General features: G+C 42.0%; 1 protein-coding gene across 3 annotated transcripts in view; it reads left to right on the forward strand.

The window, feature by feature from the left end:
• Window positions 1-1,660: 1,660 nt before the first annotated feature.
• The window catches only part of wdr25 (WD repeat domain 25), a 28,524-nt gene continuing 5,375 nt past the window's right edge, over window positions 1,661-24,809 (forward strand). Inside the window, exons 1-4 of one of the 3 annotated variants that reach the window (XM_024146241.2) lie at window positions 1,662-1,767; window positions 8,758-8,844; window positions 9,265-9,912; window positions 21,518-21,665. In XM_024146241.2, the coding sequence (XP_024002009.1) occupies window positions 8,827-8,844; window positions 9,265-9,912; window positions 21,518-21,665 (814 nt within the window). In that variant the 5' untranslated portion in view covers window positions 1,662-1,767; window positions 8,758-8,826. The other 2 variants (XM_024146243.2, XM_024146242.2) reach the window with 2 other exon arrangements.

Genomic DNA, 24,809 nt, shown 5'->3' on the forward strand with positions numbered 1-24,809 from the left:
AGCTTTAATAAAGAATAACATCAAGACAAAACAACTACTTTATAAGTGGGATGCAATGTTGAGCGCTATACATCCCGAGGGGTTCGTGCTGATTGTACGGAAATTGTGACACCCGGTTAAATGGCGTCCCTTGAGAAAGCAAGAACAAGATGTATGTCAGGAGAAGTGCAGTATTATCATAAGGAGGCGTTTACTTGGAATACATAGGAGGAATGGAGGGAAAAGGGAGGCAGAGGAGGTTTAAGTGAGAGAGGGAGGAAGATTTTTTTGGGTTAAAAATGGCTGGAAAAAGGGAGATGGTTTGTTTAAGAAGAATGGCAGAAAGTGTAAGCAGAGAGACCTGAAGACAGGAGGAGAAATGGAAGTGAATGAGGTCGACGTATCGGAGGTGGTAGGTGTGGTGAAGTTTTCGGAGCCCTAGGCTTTGCACCGAGGGTCAGGATAAAGATGAGTCTGTGACAGTAGGAGTGAAGTTTTGTGAARAAGTGGACCCTTGCCTTTTAGCTGATCCATTTGTGGTATCAGGGTTGGGTACTGTGGAATCGGTGAAGGTAACCAGAAGTGGTCTTGTGAAAATTGTTTGTGTTTCTGCTGGTGAGAGGGAGACGGTGCTCCGTGTTAAACGACTGGGGGCAAGAAATGTGAATTGTTTCGCTCTCAAGAAAATGGCGCCATTGAAAGGAGTGATTACTGGGGTAGCAGTAAATGTAAAAGTTGACCAACTGAAGGGGAAGATTCCCGGTATTTGTGATGCTCGTCGTTTGGCACGACGCAGACAGGGTGGTGAAACAGAAGAGTCTGTTCTTTTGAGTTTTGATGTTGAGTCTTTGCCAGACAAAGTGATGTTAGGATATATACGTTATCCTGTACGAGCTTTTGTGCTGAATACATTATGTTGTTATAGGTGTCAAGCTTAAGGGGATGTGGCAGCAGTGTGTAGGAGCAAGGTTCCTAGGTGTGAGAAGTATGCAGAAGGGCATGAGACAAAGGAATGTGTAGCATTGGGGAGAGTAGTGGTATGTGGTAATTGTAGGGGTGCCCATGRGGCTGGGGATCAGAAATGTSCCGTGCGAGAGAGGCAGGTTCTGGTTTCCAGGGTTAGAGTAGGTCAGAAGTTGTCGTATGCTGAGGCAGTGAAGAAAGTAGAGGAAGATGGGTCAAGGGGGAGGGATCCTGAGAGGAGTKGTGTGAGTAGTAGATCTGTACCAGCACAGATGGATAGGTCAACAAGTGATATATGTGTCAGTAATGGACTTTTAGCATTAATAGCAATGTTATCAACTGTACTGCAGGGATGGGACGTAAGTCGCAGAAAATTGAGGTTGTGGTGGCGGCAGCAGAGAGATATTTAGGTGTGCGAGACTTGACATCAGAAGAGTTACAGGGTGTGTTAAGTGGTGATGTCCCATCCTTTCAGGTTGTTGGCATGAGGTAGGGTTGAATATATTTAAATAGTGGAATAGAGTGGTGTTTATATATATATATATATATATATTAATAAATAAATGAATACATGTGTGAGTGTAGTGTCAGATGGTAGAGTATATGTTATTGTTTTCATTTTATTTTTTTCAAGCGAAGTATAAGGGAGTTGTACTCCAGTCTAGTAGGTGGCGGTAATGCAACATATTGGATGTCAACCGCGGTTAAACCTCATCGAAGAAGAAGTTAAACTCCATCGAAGAAGAAGGCATCCAACATTTTTAGCTGGACGCATTGGTTACATGCATTTACTCTACTTTCTCCTTAAAACCACTTCACTGAATCGTAAGTAACGTTAGTTACAGCTACCATTCCCGTAACGGTTAACTGTAGTGGCATATCTGTTATAGACACAGGAAGATGGATATTGCTAGGCAGCTTCTTGCTTGAGTTGCTAGCTAGTTAATGACTGTGTGACAAATGTTATGCGATTGTCCCTGACTTCAGCACATAGCTATCCAATTTGCCCATGTAATGGACTAATAGCCAGCTACCCTATTCATTGACGCTAACTGCTTTAGCGCCTATTGACGATACGATAAACCTGCCCCGGTCAGAAGATACTAAGCCCCGAAGCTTGCTCTATACTTTAAGACGCGTCCGGCTTGTTTAAAAACAACGAAGACGGAAGCCACTAAAAATTACTGTAGGCTGCAACTGTTTTAACCGGGTCACTCAGTGTACAGTACGGATGTATTTTTTAGCATTTGTGATATGAAAGTAGAGGAATTTATGTTTCTAGAGCCGTTACCGCAATTGAGAATCGTTTCACCTTTAGACGGAGTATGTTTTGGTTTCCAGAGAAAATGATCCTTTAAACAGAACATGTAAGGGCCTTGGACTAAAATTAGTACAGTAACGTTGGKCTCCTTTAGTCCGTTATTGGGCTAATAGCCGTCTAGTAAACTGAGTAGTGTAAATGGTGCAAAACGCATTTCCTCATGGGTGGGTATAATTTGTGGAACGTTCCAACAGGAATCTGTTCCAAAAACTTCGTAAACAACGCATACAACGTTGTATAGCGGCAGAGTAAGATACCAGGTAGGGAGTGAGCAAATTTGTTGAGTTTTTCCACTCACCACGTTTATTCCGAARAATGTCTGTCCTCACACTGGTAGCCTATGGACAAACATTAMGAATAAGCTACGTGGTGAGTTGATGCCTATTCGGCAGCTAGTTAGCTAGGTGAATTGATCATGCTACGCTGTATGCATTGTTTGTTGACATCCTTGTTATTTACGCAGTTTTGGGAACAGATTCCTGTTGGAACGTTCCCCAAATTATACCCACCCTTTCCTCATTGATCACAGGGCCCAATGTGTTGGCAGGATTTGTAACAAAGCAACATTTGGGTATTCTAGTTTCTGAAAGCAGATAATTGCTACCAGTGACATTATGATTCGACCTACTCAGACAGAAAGCTATTATAATATCTGTTGCTAATAATGTCTATAAGAGGACCAATTACTAGAACGGTTGTGCACTTTTAGGTAGGGCTCAACAGTGTTCCCATTTTACTAGCATATGCGCCAAAAATATTTCACTGTGCGATGTGGAATTTAAATTTAGGAGCACCACTGCACTTAGAGCACAGAATCATGACCGCCATGCTTGCACTGTTACTAAAAATAACTGCTTGTTACTTCAAATTTGTCATTGTCCTCCTACATTTTTCAACTTAAACGCATATGTGCTCCATGTAACAAAAGTTCAGCGTAGAGCCCTGTTAGGCTAGCAGCTTTTCAGCTGTCAAGATAGCTACAGATTGTAAATAACGTGTTATTTAACCATAAATAAATAAAAAATCCATTATACTGGGAGTTACTCTCGAGTGGCGCAGCAGTCTAAGGCACTGCATCTCATTGYTAGAGGTGTCACTACAGACACCCTTGTTCAAAATCCAGGCTGTATCACAACCGGTCGTGATTGGGAGTCCCATAGGGCGGCGCACAATTGGCCCAGCGTCGTCCGGGTTTGGCCGGTGTAKGCCGTCATTGTAAATAAGAATTTGTTCTTAACTGACTTGCCTAGTTAAATAAAGGTTAGGTACTTATGAAATAATGACGTTTCCCTGAGCAACTGTCGTCATTACTGCTGTCACAGCCGGTGTACTTCCAAAAAAGGTCTAAATAAAAARTGACATTGGATGGTAGCCTAGGGGTTAAGAGCGTTGGGCCAGTAACCGAAAGGTCACTGCTTTGAGTCTCTGAGCTGTCTAGGTGAGAAATCATCAGTCTGTGTCCAAATCAAATGTTATTTGTCACATACACATGGTTAGCAGATGTTAATGCGAGTGTAGCGAAATGCTTGTGCTTCTAGTTCCGACAATGCAGTAATAACCAACGAGTAATCTAACCTAACAATTCCACAACTACTACCTTATACACACAAGTGTAAAGGGATAAAAAAATATGTACATAAAGATATATGAATGAGTGATGGTACAGAACGGCATAGGCAAGATGCAGTAGATGGTATAGAGTACAGTATATACATATGAGATGACTAATGTAGGGTATATAAACTTAAAGTGGCTAGTGATACATGTATTACATAAAGATGGCAAGATGCAGTAGATGATATAGAGTACAGTATATACATATACATATGAGATGAGTAATGTAGGGTATGTAAACATTATATTAAGTGGCTAGTGATACATTTTTACATAATTTCCATCAATTCCCATTATTAAAGTGGCTGGAGTTGAGTCAGTATGTTGGCAGCGGCCACTAAATGTTAATGTCCTTGAGCTAAATGTCCTTGAGCAAGGCAGTTAACTCTAATTGCTCTTGTAGTTCACGCTGGATAAGAGCGTCTGCTAAATCACTGAAATATAAAGTAAGAGTTATTCATGTGGCCTGGCTGGTCTAGCGGTATTGCTGCAGCCTCCGGCACGCGTCTACAGTGTGTCATGGTTCGAATCTGGCCTACTTTCCTTTGACACAACCTCTATCTTTCCCCGCTGTCATCCTCTCTCTAATCCCTTAAACACATTATTTTTTTATTTTTTTTATAGTGTGCGGTTGTGTGGGTGGCCCATGTTATGCCTACTCATGGACAAAAAAAAACCATGTTCAATCTCTATTGAAAGTGGTCTTTACCCCAGGAGTAGATTGTGGAGGAAACAGTCTGAAAATGATGTAGACTGCAAATGATGGAGATTGCAGTGTGTGGCCTGCAGTACTTCAATCCAGCAGGTGTCACTAGTATCTCTTATGAAGTAAATTGTTCTGCAGAGTGGATGGAAGTGGAGAGGGAATTGCATATGGACAGAGCTTAAGCCTCAGTGTAATAGACAAAGGGTGTGTTCAGTTCGCGTCAATGTTTGTTATGTAGCATGATGTTTTTTTTACTGAAACCGGCACCGTTCTTCAACAGCCTTTGAGGTACGCATTAGACAGAAGGAAGGGAAGCACTCCTAAGGTACACGATAGGTCTTTGTAGATAGAAGGAGCTCTTTGGTAAATTGGTAATCAAAAAGAAAGGAGGACCAAGGCACTCTTCATATAATTAACTAATGTCTTTATTTGTATGGCGTGTTCAATTGAACAAATATTTAAAAACGGTTGCGTTTCGGCTGCACGGCCTTTGTCAGGGAGTACAAAGATACAATGTCTTTTGAACAAAGTATTTTCCCAATCAATGCGGATTGAAGGGGGGGGTGGTTACAGAATAGCTAGTCAATATTCATGAGACAACACCTAGTAACAATACTGTACATTCAAAAGTGAATTAGATGAGTTTTATAAAAATGAATATTAAAGTTAGAAGTATTAGAAAAGACAAAGTAGTTCTAGCCWTGAATAGGAGTGGGTGTAGGAGAGCTATACATTTCATAGTGCACTAGATGACAGCAAACATGGACCACAGCATTCTAAACAGAGGGTAATTGGGCAATATGTCCACTAGATGACAGCAAAGGGACCACTAACACRCTACCGGAATGGGGAGAAATCTATATCTTCATTTTAAACCAGGGTACTTAGTGGCCGGCCTKTAGTTTGTAAAACCAAAAACGTTCCMTTTGGTTTAGTGGTTTAAGGCGGTCCCCTCTTCTGATTGAGGCYGGTACATGATCAATACCCATAGCTTGAAGGGAGGCAGGGTTACCATGGTGTAAGGACTTGTAGTGCCTTGCCATGCGGTCGTCTTAGTTGCCTACTCCTTTGGGGCACTTATGTTCTGCTAAGCTGGCGGTTTTACAGTTAGTGAAATGTTTGACTTGGTACTCTGTGTCAACAAAATACTTTTTCTGTGCAATATTTCTGCAATGGTTACATTTGAAAGAGCCAGCTGGGTTTGTGGTTTAGTCTTTTGAGAGTCACCAGGAAGGTAGCTGTGGACTAGTTTGTCTCTTAACGCTTATGACTGGTGGCTCTGGGAAGACTTTGCGTATCACTTTGGATGATTCCCCAATTCTCTTTTAAAGATTATTTTAATGTTCTGTGCTATATTTAATCAACAAGGCCCGAAGGGGTGTGGTATATGGCCAATATACCACGGCTAAGGGCTGTTCTTAAGCACGACGCAACGAGGAGTGCTTCGATACAGCCCTTAGTCGTGGTATGTTGGCAATATACCACAAACCCGAGGTGCCTTATTGCTATTATAAACTGGTTGCTAATGTAATTAGAAGAGTAAAAATAAATGTTTTGTCATACCCATGGTATAAGGTCTGATATACCACGGCTTTCAGCCAATCAGCATTCAGGGCTCGAACCACCCAGTTTATAATTTGTAACAAAGTACACGCTCTCTTGTGCATCATGAGGAGCTCCCCTTCACAACAAGTCCTCTCTGTCAAGTCGTCCGGCCCTTTCAGAATTTGATTGCTTAACCCCGGCTCAAGAAGCAATTCTCCAATTCAGCAGATTTGACACTAGTCTGTTTCATGATCGCAAATTCTGCAGACTCTTTAGAATTGGCTATAAGGAATTTTCTATTTTAGCCTTTTGGAATGGAAACTGTGTGCCTTCAGAACGGTATTCCCATCTGTAGGCTTCTTAAAGTTGTATGTGTGCAAAAAGCCGTTGTCATTTTTTACTGATGTCAAGATCCAAAAAATGTAGGTTCTCTTTGGTGTACTCAATAGTCAGTTTGATGTTAGGGTTAATGCTGTTAAGGTATTGGTGGAAGGAAATAAGTGAATCTTCTGAGCCGGATCAGAACAGGCAGACATCATCAATATAGCACCCCCACCATATAATCCGGTCAAATAACTTTTTTTTAGAAGGATCCAGAAAGAAGTCATTTTCCCATTTACCGAAGTACAATCCAACGTAGGAAGGGCTGTAGCAAGCTCCAATTGCACATCCTTTGACCTGTTTAAAGACGAGGTTCTGGAAGACAAAAAATGTTATTATTTAGAGTCCATTCAGTCAGTGAGAATGAATTCTGAAAGAGGYGTGTCAGGCCAAGTACTCAAGAATGGTGCATAGCTGCCAATCCTTCATATTCAATGGTGGTGTACAAAGACTCCACATCCAAGGTGACTGAAAAGGAAGCTGTGCCTCTGTTTAATTCCTTGATTTTATTCAACACATCTGTGGTGTCTTGAAGAAAARCTGGGAGTGATGGCAGGAAAGGCTTAATAAAGTAATCAATGTACTTGGAGATGGAGATGGGTTCTATCAGGCTTTCATTACTGCTAATGACTGGTCTGTCTGGGGGGGGCTCTCATCTGAACTCATTATCTGAAATATAACTTTTCTCCTTAGCGTCTGTGAGGATCCCTTTCAATTGGGGCGGCAGGTAGCCTAGTGGTTAGAGTATTGGGCAAGTAACCAAAAGGTTGCAAGATCGAATCCCCGTGCTGACAAGGTAAACATCTATCGTTCTCCCCCTGAACAAGGCAGTTATCCGACTGTTCCTAGGCCGTCATTGAAAATAAAAATGTGTTAATAACTGACTTGCCTAGTTAAATAAAGGTAATAAAAATTAATCTGTTTTTAGGGCCTCTATGGTTGAAAGTAAGAGATTGGTAGAATTCATCATTGTATAATTGACGGTAGGCTTCTGTCACATTTTGTTCTTACCGCACACTACTGTAGCGCCACCTTTTTGTCTGCTTTTTTAACCACATTCTGTTCATTTTTGGACAAGGATTCAATTGTATCCGTCTGTCTTTGAAAGGTTACATTTTGTATTTATTATGGATCTACTCTTCCTGGGGTCCAGCAAAATTAAGGCAGTTTATACAATTTTAAAACATTACAATACATTCACAGATTTCACAACCTACTGTGTGCCCTCAGGCCCCTACTCCACCACTACCACATATCTACAGTACTAAATCCATGTGTATGTATAGTGCGTATGTTATTGTGTGTGTATGCATGTGTCTTTGCTAATGTTTGTGTTGCTTTGTGCCAATGTTTTTATTTTATTTTTAATCTAATTTTACTGCTTGCTCAAGTTACTTGATGTGGAATAGAGTTCCATGTAATCGAATAGAGTTCCATGTAGTCATGGCTCTATGTAGTACTGTGTGCCTCCCATAGTCTGTTCTGGACTTGGGGACTGTGAAGAGACCTCTTGTGGCATGTCTTGTGGGGTATGCATAGGTGTCTGAGCTGTGTGCCAGTAGGTCAAACAGACATCTCGGTGCATTCAACATGTCAATACCTCTCATAAATAAAAGTAGTGATGAAGTCAATCTCTCCTCCATTTTCAGCCAGGAGAGATTGACATGCATATTATTAATGTTAGCTCTCTGTGCACATCCAAGGGCCAGCCGTCCTGCCCTGTTCTGAGCCATTTGCAATTTTCCTATGTCCTTTTTTGTGGCACCTGACCACACGACTGAACAGTAGTCAAGGTGCGACAAAACTAGGGCCTGTAGGACCTGCCTTGTTTGGTTTGTGTTACTTTTAMCCTTTAAACAGGTTCTCCACATCAAAATGTGCACATTTGTTTTGTGTCTCATTCTGGACAATGGGACAAAGTGGATTTAGGCTTAAAATGTGTTTGAGGGCACAGAAACTGACTGATCTGACACTGGTGTCTGTAGTTGGAAAGGTGTTTTGCTTGTACCAGGCCTTCAGATGTAGAAACAAAATAGGTCAATCTTTGAGTTAAGTTCATTAGTTGAGTATGCGGGAGCAAAGGATAGTCCTTTAGACAAGACCCTTACACCGTCATCAGAAATGTTGATCACAGCCTTGTTCTGGTCCTGCTCCATGTGGTTGGATAATCTAGCTTTTTTCCTTCCCCTCTGTGTTGGCCTCTTCCGTATTCTCTCCACTTTGAGAACCTGCGTGGCTCCTCTTTCAGGTCTAAAAAATCTTGGGAGGAGCCGGCCTCGCGGAGTGTCTTGGATGATCCTCATCGTCACCGCTCGTAATGTTGAAAGAAACAGATGTGGGTGTGATCTGAATTCTTGCAGGTTGGTTTTCTCCAGGAAAAGACCTTGCCATCTCTGTAGTCTACTTCACCTCTTCTAAACTTCCTTAGCTTGTCTAGCTTCAATTTAAGAGTGAATGTGTCTATATTGAGGTATGTACGCTTGCTCCAGTTTGGTGGTTGTGGTGAGTTGTGGCCTGAATCAATATGGGCGTGGCCATTTTTAAATCGCAAAACTTGTGCAGCACACTATACGGTAAGCACCATCTGGGCCACCATAATCCACTTTTTTTCCAGCTGGTAATTCAGTACTGTTTCTGTTAAATTCAACGTTGCACACTTTTGTCAAATGTTCTGTTGAACTGAACACAACCCAGGATTATTTAACACTGCTTTAARCACTGTCTCAATAAATCATCTTTAATTGACATCCCACAGGGTTCTGGGGAAAGGACAATGACCTCGTTAGTGGCCTATGATGATTCTGACCAGGAGGATGATGACGGAGCACTCCCTCTTGCCAACTGTCCCATGGATGATATTAGGCAGTCCCAAGGAAACCAGAAATGGTTGGATTCTAACTTCTATGGACCATTATTACCCAGTCCCCATTACAAACAACTGGAAATAGGACAATGTGGTGATGGTAGGACAGTGTCAGAACCTCACAGGGAGATTTATCCCCTTCCATTGGGTCTCTCAGGGATTGTGGAGAACAGCTCAAACTCAAAACCATACTCTGCTCCACAATACTGTGTTAATTTGACCACAGCGAAGAGGCATCAGGCTGCACCACCTGGTGTCTCGCCATACATTCCTAAGAGACAGAGGTTGGCCACAYCAGGAAAGAGAGAAGAACCAACCTCTTTGGAAACGACTGATAAGTCCACTGTCTCYAGGCTGCTGACCGAGGTCTCTGAGCGGGTGCGTCCGTACCTGGGGCCCAGGCCTGGCCGGGCAGCGGTGCCCAGGTGCATGCAGCTCAGCCTCCAGGCCCACCAGGCTCCAATCAACGTGATCCAGTGGTGCCCAGTGCCCCAGCTCAGCCACCTCCTACTGTCTGCCTCCATGGACAAGACTGTCAAGGTAACCACGATGATGCCATTTTGAATGGATGTGGTAAAAGGTGTGTGTGTGAGCCATTGAGTGCTCCATGTTTTCGGTCATACATGTGGTAGTGTAAATCATAGCCTACGCACAGCATCATTTTACACTTGTCAGTCCTAGGGACAGGTAAGTGGGTAATTAGTGTACAGATGATCTGACATTCAATGTAAGTGGCTCACCAGGTTAGACGGTAAGATGGCTGATAACCATCTTGCAGTGATATGGAGACAGAGCGAGACCTGTGTCACTGTCAAAGCAATGTGTGTCAGGACCCATGGGATTTCCTTTCCTCCACTACTACCTACTAGTGTTGTCGCGATACCAGAATTTTGACTTCGATACCATGTTCAGTATSACAATACTCGATACCGTCACCATACTACATACCAAAACAATACCCAAATGATACCACAGCAACAACAACAAATAGACTGCGTATTAGCCAAAGTCACAGGATGGCAYTTGATCCAGATATCTTTTGAGTTCAATATAATTCCATCGATTTTTTTTTTTATGTATGCATTAATTCATAAATTACACAATCATACAATCAATTTCGATTTGTTTTTTTACCAGTCTAACTACATAACAGCATAATGGTAATCATTTATTTGAATGGTAAATCTCTATTGATAGACTGGGTAAATCAAGATGTAGCCTAGGCTTGTTTTGGCTGATTTCACGAGGCTACAGATGGGAAAACAATCCGTTTACCTTCCATTTGGGACATATTTTATTGTACTGATCAACAACATTTACATAGAAGCAGTCTCTTCTTTTGTAAAAGTGCCATGATGTCATTCACACACGAAGAAACTCCCAGTGGTGAGCACATTTGCATGCACGCAAATCATTTGATATTACATTGATTTACGGCAGTAAGCAGAGTATGGAARTTGTCATGTAAACATCTTACTCTGCTTATCTTAAGGTCAAAATCGAAGTAGGCATACATACACCAATTAAAACCTCCTGGTTTTCAGAGCAATCTTTCAAATTATTAGGACGTGTAAGTGGCTTAATCTGCGCATGTGCCAGCAGCATGCCAAGTGAAGAGTTCGGGAAGAACCTGTAAGTACGCATCTTAGAAATAGTTTTCACATACAAACTTTTTTGTCTGAATTCCGAATCCAATAGGAATCGCAAAAATTACATGGTCACTGTGGTAGAATGTTTCTTTTTATGGCCTGATTTCAGATGTAAACAGGATTATTAGGGAAAATGTTTTCAAATATTTATATTAATTCTGTCCAACTTCAGGCGCGCGTTTACTGTGAACACTGAAGCTGTACCCGCTTTAATTTACTGTTTTAACAGTGACCAACTAGGTTACTGTGGCCATTTGATTAAAATGTCGGCCTACCATGAGAAAATGCATCACATAACATTTTAACATGAAAATAGCAGTTCTATCATTGTCTACAGTAGCGGCCAATGTGTGGTGTTCAATGTAGGCCTACGTTCCATGAGACTTTTGGACGAGAAAAAACWTGCAGGGCTTGACATTAACCTGTTTATCCACTTGTCCTTCAGACAAGGAGGTGACTGAACATTTTGTTGTGGTGTTTAATGTAAGAAACCACTTTCATTATTATTCCCGTACCATTATTACAGAGAATCAGACAAATTATAATACCCTCTACCTATTGGCTACTTAGCTTATTCAAGCCTGTCTCAAAATACAACACTGCCCTTTTTTTTAAGACATAAAAAAAAAAACTCTGTACCAGACTTGCTTTTCAAAGATCGCTACAAATGTACACACTTTGCTCTTGTAGGAAGCAATCACTCCCACATCGCTGACTACAAAGTAGCTATAACTCGGCCAACTAGCAAAGAATATGAACAAATGTGCRCACGTGGCTACATGCAGCGCTCGCTTTGATCTCAAAACAATTGTGTAATAATCGTGACTGCTCATGCTGTAAAATAGTCCAGTTCAAAGTGAATGGSACATCCTTATATGGCAAGGGTCTATTTGCATATAGGTCTACTGCAGCTCTGATTGGTTATGGCTCACCGGTCTGTACTCTGTGTAGAGTACGGGCCTGAGTCATGCCTGTCAATGCAATAAAATCTGATGTGCTCTGCCTACAACAAAATCTCTTGCATAGTTTTGCATACAAAGTCTTGCATAGTTAGTTTTGTTTCGGTATGTTGCATTGAAAGTGGTTAATATTGCGTTGATTCGATCACATAATCCCACAGTAAAGGGAAACGTTGATAGGTTTAACTACCGGGGGAAAACTCCTCAACTTYCTAATCTCGTGCTTCTCTGTGCTGGCTGTTATTTCTTCTGCAAGGCAGTCCTGGCGGAGCTGCGCACTCGCACACAGCTTAGRTAGAACATTGTATGTAACCGTGCTCAGTGTTTCCTCATGGCAGGCTAGAGCTAGCAATGAGTGCGCTATGGGAATATCAGATGTGCTGATAGACAGACTTGATCCTCTCTCAATCAGTAGGTGACGTGGGACACATTTGACAGAAGTACCCGAAAGTATGTTCTAGTATCGAGAAAGTACTGACGTTTCGGTATACCATGCAACACTACTACCTACCACATTTCACCAGGGTCGTATGGCRCCAAATGGAAGAAAACGGGAATGAAACTGGGAGGGACTACCTTGCCAGATAAGAAATTGTTTTAATTTTCTGTWGCAAAATGTTTTGCTACGGTGTGCCMCAATTAATACGACCCAGGAAGACCTAAGTTTACCTAATGTAACCTAGGTTCTATGATATGAGTGATGTCTCTCACTTTGGGTAACGCCTGTTAGGTATGAAGTCTAGGAAGGTCCAATCACACAACGTCTGTCGGACAGGAGCAACGACCAATAGTGGACCAACCCACTTTCCATATAACGAGCCGTAGTCTGCTCCCATCTTCACTTCTAAGTACGTTCATCTTCCTTACGCAAAGCATGAAGAGTAATGTGGTGAGAGACCTCACTCATAATATCATAGAACCGGGGTTACATTAGGTAACCTAAAGTTATATTTCAATTACTCGTTCGGTCACTTTGGGGATATAGCCAACTCGAGTAGCGCTCATATACTCTCCGAAGCCACGTCTGGATCGGATCAACCCTCAGAAGTCCCGACAATAAGCACTGTATGCGCTAACGARGGTGTAGTGACGTCCAGTTCGTAGAACCTCACGAATGTATGGGGGGGGGGGTACCCCAGCGTGCCACATTATAGATATCTTGAACAGAGATGCCTTGAACAATGTCCATGATGTAGACATAGCTTCCACTATACAATGGGATAAACGCTGTTGAGAGGTGGTCCTYCCTGCGTGGGGAGGTGCCCAAGAGACAAGGGCTCTCGTCGTGTCTAGTGTGTGCCTGGTGTAAGCGGTGGAGACACTCCTCCATGGAGAAGGGCGGTGGGTGAAAGGACAACAGCTCTAAAGTGAAGCGATTTATAAGCACTACTAACATAAGGGACAAACATTGGATAACCCCGGGGCAAATCATAGGTGGTTGTGGCCTGACGGTGCATGCAGCTCTCCAACCTGCTTTGCTGATGCAATGGCTAAAGGTAAAGCACTTTCAAGCAAGCAATCAAATTTTCACGCTTTCCAGTGGCTCGAACTGCAGCTGTGAAATGGACTCAAGCACCACAAAGATTGCAGGATGGGTCTAGCTGTTTGGGTACTGAGCGTAGACTACGCTAAGATGTGAGGTTGTCGTACTTGGGATCAGCGAGCCACTGTTCACCCAGGGGGTTACTATTCTGGCTCAGGCTTGCACCATGTTAGCTGGGGGGAGCAGTGTTGCGTCTCAGTTGACCATAGTGCTGTGTGGTGTAATTGGTCAGTTTTAGCCGTAGCTGGCTCGTAAATTCCAGGAATCTGAGTGCTTGGTTTAGTTTGTCCAGTACAGGGAAAACAGTAGCCATAACTCTGAGGGAGAAGGTTCTGTCAGCTGGTTTATATGTGAGCTACTCAAAGCCTGACCGTTGGGTTCGTGCTTCAAAGCCTGACCGTGGGGTCTGTACAACTCACCTAGCTAATAGTAGCCTAGTGGTCTAAACGCATAGCTGTAGTTAGCCGTAGAACACTATTGCTCTTTACAGGCTGAAACATCTCCCACGACCATAGTACCAAGGCACAACTGGTCAACCTAGCTAGCGAGGGCGCTGGTAAGCTAAATAAGGGGGAAAGTAACACTACCCAGTGTAGGTATAAGAGCTAGCTCAGTGTGTACTGGCGGACGGTAGCTGTGGTGCTAGCCCTGGTATTAGCTGGCTGGCAATTGCCCCATGGGCCAATTGCCTAGCTATTGCTTGTACACTGCTCGCTGAAGACAGTGAATGGCATACGTCTTAAGTGAGCTAGCTGTTTAGCTTCGTCTAGTAGTGTGGCGTGGGCTAACTGCATCACAGCAGKGGACTCGCCCTGTGCAGCGGTAAAAGTAGCCATATCTCTGGTATGGAGACCCGGGCTATGCATCTGCTATTCRAAGCTTAGCTGTAAAGCTAGCGAGTCCGTTCTCCCAGTGGGTCAGTAGTCTAGCTATATCAAGCATACTTCCCGGGGAGGTAGATCTAGTYGTGTGCTTCACCAATGCTTAGCTGTGCAGCCAGTGTTCCCTGGCGTGTTCACGTCGAGGGTTAGTAGCCTCGTCCCWAAAATAGGAAGCCTGGGAAAGTTCCATGAGAGAAATCAGCTGAAGAGGGGTGGAATTCCGCTGTAAGTCAGTGATGTGCCTTGCTTGGCTGGAGCTCCAAAGGTGCTCACCAGATTAGTGCCATAGGTGCAACAGTGCGCGAGGACTGAAAATGTCAACAAAACGAGCACTGGTGACATTTTAGAACGTTTGCAGCACAACGGTCTTCACAGCATTTCCCTAATATTTCGGGATGAGCTAAAGATACAGCAAGAGGTGAGAAATGGTCTACAATGCTGGCCATATCAATATTGTTAATGTTGCTGTTTCTAAAATGATACTTGCCTGTGAAGGCTAGCATGAAGGCCAACAAAAATAGCTAGCCACAATGAGGTTCGTTTTGAGAAGTCGGCTAACCTTGAAGGCAACATAGTTATAACTAGCTAGCTACTTCTCAAAACGAACCTCATTGTGGCTAGCTATTTTTTGGGGGGTCTTGAATTGTAACATCCAATCAAAATCTCCAGGCCTCCAAGGGAGGCATGACTACTACGTGATTTGAGGTATGGGAACGCAAGACTAGTAGCCTAGCTATAGCAAGCACACCACTGAAGAAAGAATGTGCGTTCTTTCTTAGCTAGCAAGGTTAGCTTAGAGTCTGGCTAACCGAATCTCAAGTCTCTTTCCTGTCTTCCACTTTGGTGGGAATAAGCAACACGAAGCAGGTATCTGGGCTGGTAAGGCGAAAGCTAGCTGTGTGGTGTAGCTGTCGTGTGAGGTCAATCCTCAGCACAAGAAGCTTCTGTCCTGCGCTTGGCGGCTGACTTCTTGACGGTCCACCTGTGAACAGTTAAGCARAGGTCCAAGTCGATGCTGAGTAGAGGACCTTAATTTGAACCCGTGAGGAAGACGAAAGAAGTGAAGATACTACGACCCCTTATATTGGAAGTCGGTTGTTTCTCTATTGGCGGTTGCACCCGTCTATGACCGACTTTGTGTGACTGGATCTTCCTAGACTCCGCCCCGAACAAGGCCTTACCCAAAGTGAGACACCGAAAGAGTGATTGTAAATAGAACCACCAGTTGGCTATTCATCTCAACCATAGGTCAATTGGTGCAGAAAGCTAAATATTTTGATCCAGAGCAAAAGTGTGTTTCCTGCACAGCGCCAGGGAGCATTAGCTACCTGCTACCCAATGGGCTCGGTATAATTAAAAAATGTAATATTCATGATGAAATTAGCCTATTCATGCAGGAGTGCAAGTGTACTGCTGCTCGGCTCCCTCTGTCACCTGGCAGACTAACTCAGACGGCAGGGCTTGTGAGTTAGTCTGTTGCTGGGGATTAGATCAGTTAGTTGGGGATTAGATCAGTTAGTAACACTAGATTCATAATTGTTTTCTCGTCCAATTACTTAACTAAAACCTATTTGAGGATGCAAATTAATTGAGCTCTAATATCAATATTTATTGTTTGTATAATAAAATGTCTAAAGTCGATTAATCTCACAAATAATTTGAATGGGTCACCCAATTGGAATATGCAATGCAAAATTCATCCAGGGAAACCCAAATAAAAATGAGTGCCAAGCTGAGGAAGGGGGGACAGGTCAGAAGAGGACCCTCTGTCCCTGGCCAGCCCTGGTCTTTTGTAGGCTACTATTTGTCATTTAGCTGCAGGAGAACGATGTTTGTGGCTGTACACAGTCACCATGGTTACAGTAGGTGTCTCGCAATAGTGTTTACGTTAATAACATGAATACAATTTTTATATTTTTTTGTTACTTAGAACCCATTAGGAGGCTGATTTTAAATAATGTGACCAGTGAAATGGAAAATGTTGCAAACGTTCATTTTCTACATTAGGCCTACACATTTTACAGCCTACTGTCAGAATGTTTCCTTTAGAGGGCAGTGTTTCTCTTACAATGATTATTTAGCTGAACTTGTTTAGATGTTGCTGTTGTTCATGATAGACGGAAATAGTATTGTACAGTTCACCTACTCCAGTATATTTCATTTTCAACTCTTTTTTGTTGTTGTTGTGTTGCTCTGGCATTCCCTCAATGTCTTCACTGCTTTACATTTCCAAGATATTTGCCTCTAAGCTTCTAGGGGATTCTGTTTGGTACAGAGCTGCGAAGAAGGAGCTTGTTCCTGAATTGACATGTCATACATTCCTGTTGACTCTCTGTGGAGTATGGGGGCTGTCATGCTTCTCCATGCTCTTTCATGCTCCGTGCAGTACAGTGTTCAATAATGAAATAGAGGGAGACGGATCTGGCTCACAGATCTTCAAAGACCCTCTGTGGGTCTGGTTATGCTATGGCATAGAAACTTCTCATCATTAGTTTTGGCCTTCACACAAAAGACCACCCACTCAATTTCAGACGTTTCCTGAGGAGACTTTTCCAAAGGGGCTGGCAGACGCTTTCTTTTGACACAGATGTCTCCCATGGCACCGACAGTTGGCCCCATTGCCACCTACTTGAATCGGGGTTTGTCAGGTTCAGCAAGCCTCTAATCTCCAAAGGGTGAAATTGACTTATTTGAACCAGCGCCCACTTCTGTTGTCATTGGGCTGTTTTTGCAGCCTTCCTCTTGTCAAGGAGTAGAAACACAAAGCAGTGAAGCATTGAACTACCTAATCCCACTCGTGACAGGCTGGTGCACTCTTTTCCTTTGTTTCTTCATGACTAGGATCAGAGAAGCCTGCATTCAAATCACAAAATCATTCAGCTATTTCTTTCTTGAGRTTGATTTATGGCACTCAAAGTTAATTAGCTAGATAAATGAATTAGCGAGTGCTGTCTTGCTTTTTTAAACCCTCAAAATAAGCCCTAATTTACAACTGAATTAAGCCAATTTGTCAGCAAATAAAATAAAACACAATTAAAGGTCCAATACAGGATCAAATAATTTCTGGGTGACAATTAAGTACCTTTTTATTGTGATTTGTTTTCAATGAAAATGGTAAAAAAAAATAGCAAAGAGCAATTTCTCAAGAATTCCGCTAGTGCTGTCAGGGAGTGGTCTGAGGGGGAAAACTGAAAACTAGCTGTTATTGCCAAAGAGGTTTGGAACTCTCTCTTATTGGTCTATGAACTAATTTACTGCCTGGTGATGTCACCAGGGAGGCCAAAACTCCCTCCCACCAAAACAGGCTAACAATTCTGGTGGCCTTTTCAGACAGCTATTACACTAAAAAGGCATCATTTTCACAATTTCACAGTATTATTCCAACCTCAGTGTGGAAATATACACCGAACAAAAATATAAATGCAACACGTAAAGTGTTGGTTTCATGAACTCAAATAAAGAGCCAAGACAGTTTTCCATATGCACAAAAGCTTATTGCTCTCAAAGTTTGCACAAATTTGCTTATCCCTGTTAGAGAGCATTTCTCCTTTTCCAAGATAATCCATCCACTTGACAGGTGTGGCATATCAAGAAGCATGATCATTACACAGGTGCACCTTGTGCTAGGGGAATTAGAAGGCCACTCTAGAATGTGCAGTTTTGAGGATGCAAAGCTGTCATCAAGGCAAAGGGCTACTTTGAAGAATCTCACACATAAAATTTCTTTAGATTTTGTTTAACACTTTTTTATTTTTGGGTACTACATGATTTCATGTGTTATTTTGTAGTTTTGATGTCTTCACTATTCTATAATGTAGAAAATAAAGAAAAACCCTGGAATGAGTAGGTGTGTCCAAACTATTGACTGGTACTGTGTGTATATATAAAAGACAGAAATCATGTTTTTTACTGCACTGGGACTTTTTTAACGGGATAGTTGACCAAAATGTAAAAAATCTAGTAACACGGAGAGACTGCAATCCAGACCTGCGTTCATGACGAGTACCATTTTAAATCTTTACTTCCATAGTACTTTTGGTGTTTGCGTTAGTCTGGAGGGGCTCCTCTATGGGAGGAGTTTGCAGTTTTGCAACTAATCTATTGGTTCCATTTCGCTAGGGAAGCTCAATCAATCCCAACTAAACTTTTTGAAATTATTTCAAATAGTTTTTGACCCCAGGTCTGCTGTAATCCATGCATTTTCTGTGTTAACCTAGACACTGTCATCAGCCGCTAAAGTTGTTAGTATGTTCTAAGTCCTATGCCCAAATGAATGCAAGCATATCCGTTTTTGGTGCATATGCACTTGTTTCCCAGCCAAAGTGACAGGTGAACACAGAGGCTCAGATTACCCTTTATCCCCCTCAAAAGTCATTCAATGCCATCCTAAAGGACTCTGTGGCCGCCTGGGGCCCCAATGTGGGAGGCAGCAAATAGTATGTGAGATTGTTTACACGTACAGCAGCCCAGGGATTTTACTCTGGTTTCAATTTCGCCGCCAGATCATTATCTCAGCGTGATCCTACTAGTAGATATGGATTGCCGGCTTAACCTCAATTGCCTCGTCACATTGACATTCATTCACACAGTCTGAAAATAGCGTTCCTGATGGCTCTGGAGGTGACAGTAGAGCACCAGGATGTATTCGACCAGTGGCCCTGTCATCATGTCACAGGCTCTGTCTCACTCAGGACAGCGAAATATCCTTCACAAATAGCTCTAGTTCTCCACCAAAGCCAATTGATCTAGGCGGACATGTTTTGTAGTTAGTGTTTGCTTGTGGACTTAATTTAGCACAAAACCTTGATCCAATGTGCAATTGGAAGCAAAATACTTTTTAAATTAAAGATGTTAGATCTACAGTGGAGTTAAAAAATACAAATAAATTATCCCTCCTGCATACRCTTAGCAATATGATAGTGGGGCAGGCAACTTTTTTATTTAGGCTAAATTATTTGAATTGAAGAACCGTGAAAGAAACCGATGAGTATCTTTTTTTCCTATAGTTTATAGGGAAATTGTCCATGTTGAAACCCCCCATATTACTGATTTTACTTTAGCGAAGTGTGAATGTAGCACCTTCTTAAAGAACCATCCTTTTTTCTGATACAGAATAATGCGTGTGATTTAAAAAAAAGCCTCTTTGTGCTCTCTCTGTGGTGTTTGAGAATTCCCATTACAACTGATAAAGTTCCTCAAAACACGACTGTCTCCAATTAACCACTGCACTGTGTCCAGGGGTGTATTCATTAGGAACCAAACAGAAGCAACTGGGATGAAATGGGAAGCAAACTACCTGAATTTGTTCAATAAGAAACTCTGCGGTTTGCACTAGGGGTGCGCAGGTCAGCTGTTTGTTCACCTGCGATTGCTAATAACCCGTCCGCAACCACCTGATGATGTGAAAATTTTGAGGACGGCACCCGACCCTAACTCGCAAATATAGAAAATGCACTATAGACTAGATTTTTTTTTTGTGAGCTGAAGCGCCAGTGCAGCTGGGTCATGCAGCAAGACAATGATCCAAAACACATAATCAAGTCTACATGAAAATGGCTTAAAAGTAACATTTGAAGTTTTGGAATGGCCTAGTCAAAGTCCACACCTAATTGCAATTGAGATGTTGTGGCAACTTGAAATGAGCAGTTCATGCTTGAAAACTTACACATTTTGCTGAGTTAAAGCAGTTTTGCATGCAAGAGTGGTCAAATTCCTCCACAGGGATGTGATGCTAATCAAAATGACAGGAAGCATTTGGTTGGAGTCATTTCAGCTAAAGGTGGCACAAGCAGTTATTGAGTGTAAGGGGGAAATTACTTTTTCACACAGGGGCATTGGGTGTTGCATAACTTTGTTAATAAAATAAATAGAATAAGTAAACACAGTAAGATTACACTTGTAAACTCGGGTTCCCTTTGATCTAATATTAGGTTTCTGTTGAAGATCTGATAACATTCAGTATTTTAAAAAAATAGTAAAAATAGAGAATCAGAAAGGGGGCAAATACTTTTTCACAGCACTGTACATGCAGCTTCTCTTCTGTCATTATATGTTGCCCTAAAAGACTAATTTTACCCGTGCTCACCAAAATATCATAAATCGATAGAATGAATGTTTCAATCTATTCGGTAAAGTTTCATCTCTTCTTTCGCGTTCGCAAAGACATTTAGGGGACGGGAGAGTGCAATAAGAAAATAAAAAAACTGAGATATAATATTGTTTTGACCAGTTGTAAGGAAATAGAAAGCTTTGAAAACAACCCAACATGTGTCTGTTAAGATTTCATGATGTGGATGCATATTTAGTGGTTTAAATACGATCAGCTTTGATGCTAATGATGATGGCACCTCTACAGATGGTATCTAACTGAGCATTTGCATTCTCTCAAGATGCTGAAAGAAAGTAATCATATTTCTCCACACTTTGCCTACATTTGGTGTATGATTTCACTGCAAGAAATGCTTAATTCTGCAGGAGTTAATATTAAGGCTATGTGAGAGGTTATGGACCTATAGTCAGTGTCCAGATTTCAGTTTCTGTTTAACCCATCTGAACAGGAGGCTACAGTGCCCTTGACGTGCAATAGGCCTATTTGAAGACCTCATCTTGTGACTGTCAAATTTGTATAGATCTTCACATAACATAGACGGCATCCTCATTTACCACTTCACCCCCCAAAAATCGAAACATTACTTTTCTTGCCATCCTTCTCCTTATTTTCCAACTCTCCTTTCGCACCTTTCCTCTCACTAAATTCAACTCCGACATTGTCCTATTTGCCTCCGTGGATTGACATGAACGTTTTCTTCCTGTTCCCAAAAGCATTTGGCAATTGACGCACGTACAGTTAGGCCATGAAGCTCAGGCTTATGCACTAATGCCAGATAGCTCAAAATAATGAAATAAATTTCACAAGAAATAAAATATTTGGATTTTAAGATATTGTTCTCTCTTTATTCAACCCGCATGCCACCTTTCATCCACATAATATCTGATTACCCTAAACCTGTCCACCCCACTAGGACTGTGGGTTCTGAGTCAACCCGCATCACTAGTTTGCACTAATGATAAATAAAATTTCATTTGATTTGATGAATACACCCTGTTTTGCAGATTTGGGATGGTGCAGAGAGTGGGCAGTGCCTGCAGGTATACTCCTCCCACTCGGGGGCGGTGCGAGATGCCTGTTGGTCCCCCTGTGGGCGACGCCTCCTCACCGGCTCCTTTGACAACACGGCCATGGTGACGGACGTGGAGACAGGTGAGCAACACCCTCTGGAACAATCCAAGTCACTTGTATTTCATATTGGTGACCCAAAAATGTTTTGTGTATTTTCTTGATTAGTTTAGGTCTACTAGTATCCCTTTTACATGTATTTCATATCAAATCAACTTTTATTGGCAATATACACATGGTTAGCAGATGTTAATGCGAGTGTGTAGCGAAATGCTTGTGCTTCTAGTTCCGACAGTGCAGTAATATCTAACAAGTAATCTAACAACTACCTAATACACACATCTAAAGGGATGAAATAAGAATATGTACATATAAATATATGGATGAGCGATGACCGAGCGGCATAGGAAAGATGCAATAGATGGTATAAAATMCAGTATATACATATGAGATGAGTAATGTAAGATATGTAAACATTATTAAAGTGCCATTATTTAAAGTGACTTCTCCAAGATCTAACATTAGACCATTGAAAAATGCCATCTGTAGAAAACAACTATGGATAATCGTTGAGACAAATAGCATTTGATATAAGACTGATTGTGCACTTAAASTAGCATAGCCAACGTAAGTAGAAAATGTTGTAAAGTCCCCTTAAATCCTCCTGTAATGCATATCCTATTTTCTTACGTGTTTTTTTTCAACAGTAAACACATGTAAGGAAGTGCGTTGATTTAAAGCTCTCAGTGGCTCTCCATTTTTTTAGGTCACCACATGATTAGTCGTTGCAGTGTGCACTTCCTCTCCCCGTGTGGCTGTCAATTCTGCCAATAAAGCCCTTGGATAATTACTTCACCCGCCCATTAAATACCCTGGCAGCTCGGGSTAAGTGATCGATAGCAGATCCACAGGCAGAATCCAGCATGCCCACACACCGCCAACCCTCAGTCACCAGACTGCTGTGACATAATCTCCTGTTTACCCCTTCCTGTCATTGGTCACAGTGTGTTGACTCAGTGGAGGACTGACCCAGCAAACAGGGGATGTCCTCAGGACATAAGAGGACGCTCCTGTTGGGCTCCCTTTAGGGTTTTATCGGAACAATATCCCACCGAGCGTTCTTGAAAAGTTACATGTTGACCTCAGTTTGGTTGCAAAATAACATTACAGTAAGGACTCTTGATGACCATTTGGAAAGACAGTTGGGCTCCGTCAGTCAACTTTTACACTGGCAGGTCAGCACTCATGAATACCGGTATGCTGTGCTTCTTTATCTGGCAGGCAGGGAGACTAGGCTCCCTCTACCGCCATGACTAGATTTATATCCCTCCGGATGGCGCATTTTGGTGAATGGCCCAGACCCGAGGTATTGAGATAATTAGAATATCAATGCAGCAGCATTTGTTATGTACGTGCTGACAGYCACAAATTCCTATATATGTTAATAGCAAGTGGACTGAGGAGCTGGAGTGGTGTGCTGGTGTTTGGCGCATCAGCTCGWAATCAATAGATGTGATTCATTGGCTCTTGATGCTCTTCAATAAAGCGGAGGCTCTCAGCTGCAACGAGAAAGGCTGGGTTATTTAGATGATGGACTGTCAATGTAAACAGCACAGCTCTTGGCTGTCTGGCTGGCTTTTGGAGAGCCCGCTCTTAGTGCCTTCAGAAAGTATTCATACCCCTTGACTTATTCCACATTTTGTTGTTACAGCCTGAATTCAAAATGGATTAAATAAAACAAATTCTCACCCATCTACACACACTACCCCATAATGAAAGTGAAAATGTTTTTTTAATTGAAATTGAAATACTGAAATATCAAATGTACATGTATTCACACACCTGAGTCAATACTTTGAAGAAGCACTTTTGGTATCGATTACAGCTGTGAGTCTTTCTTGGTAAGTCTAAGAGCTTTCCACACCTGGATTGTGCAACATTTGCCAATTCTTTTAAACATTCTTTTAAAAATTCTTCTTGCTCTGTCAAATTGGTTGTTGATCGTTGCWAGACAACCATTTTCAGGTCTTGTCATAGATTTTCAAGGAGATTTAAGTCAAAACTATAACTAGCTTATGGTAGAGAAATTAACATTAAATTCTCTGGCAACAGCTCTGGTGGACATTCAGTCAACATGCCAATTGCACGCTCCCTCAACTTGAGAAATCTGTGGCATTGTGTTGTGTGACAAAACTGCACATTTTAGAATGGTCTTTTATTGTCCCCATTACAAGGTGCACCTGTGTAATGATCATTCTGTTTAATCAGCTTCTTGATATGCCACACGTGTCCGGTGGATGGATAATCTTGGAAAAGGAGAAATGCTCACTAACAGGGATGTAAACAMGTTTGTGAATTTATTTTTATGGGTATAATAATAATAATAATATAAAAGCACTCGTATTTGGCCTACAGAATGACAGTCACAGTTCAGTAGCAATCGAGAGTTGGAGGGATGGATGAAATAAATTGTATTTGAAGGGTATTAGTGAGAAGTGGCAGCTGCTTTTTGGCCTTTTTCAAGCATGTTCTTGGGCCAGTGTGATTGGAAGCCACTGGCAGAATATTCACAGGTAGTGGTTTACAACAGAAGCTGTAACTCCACTTTGTGACCCACCCCCCCCTCCAGCCATCGTGTTTTTGGACTATTCTTCCTTCTGGGAGGAATGTATGTGAAGTGGTCATAATATCCTATGTAGCTCAACCACTAGTGTCCTGCTTTTTGTAGTTTCTCTAATGATGAAAGCTTATTATATTTTTGGCTCCATCTATCTTCAATGTCCTCGCTCTCTCTCGTATCATGTAGGCCAGCGCTGTGGATCATATGGCTAGGAGTTCAGAGACCAGCTCTAGCACAGAGATCGGTCGCCTCCCCTTATCTTCAAACTCCGCTAAGCTAATCAATGTTTCTTAATTAAAACGTGAAAGGCCTTATTTATTATGCAAATGAGGCTGGTTTCTCATAGTATCCCCAAACATTAGCTTTGAATCTCGATGACAGATCTCAGATACCTGCCAAATCACAACCATTAAAGGCAAAGATGTGAAATGCACCCCGCTTGGCCACACGCCTGARGAAATATTCGGCAAACTTAGCTGATCAATAGGACGGGGACTCGCTCCACCCAATAAATAAGCGAGTCCCTTGTCTGTGGCTATTTGTGGTGACACTTTCTCATTTTAACAGATTTGTGTGGAAATACACATTTTAATTATGAGGTAGTGTTT

Source organism: Salvelinus sp. IW2-2015, unplaced genomic scaffold (assembly GCF_002910315.2).
Source record: "Salvelinus sp. IW2-2015 unplaced genomic scaffold, ASM291031v2 Un_scaffold16326, whole genome shotgun sequence".
NCBI classification, from domain to species: Eukaryota; Metazoa; Chordata; class Actinopteri; order Salmoniformes; family Salmonidae; genus Salvelinus; species Salvelinus sp. IW2-2015.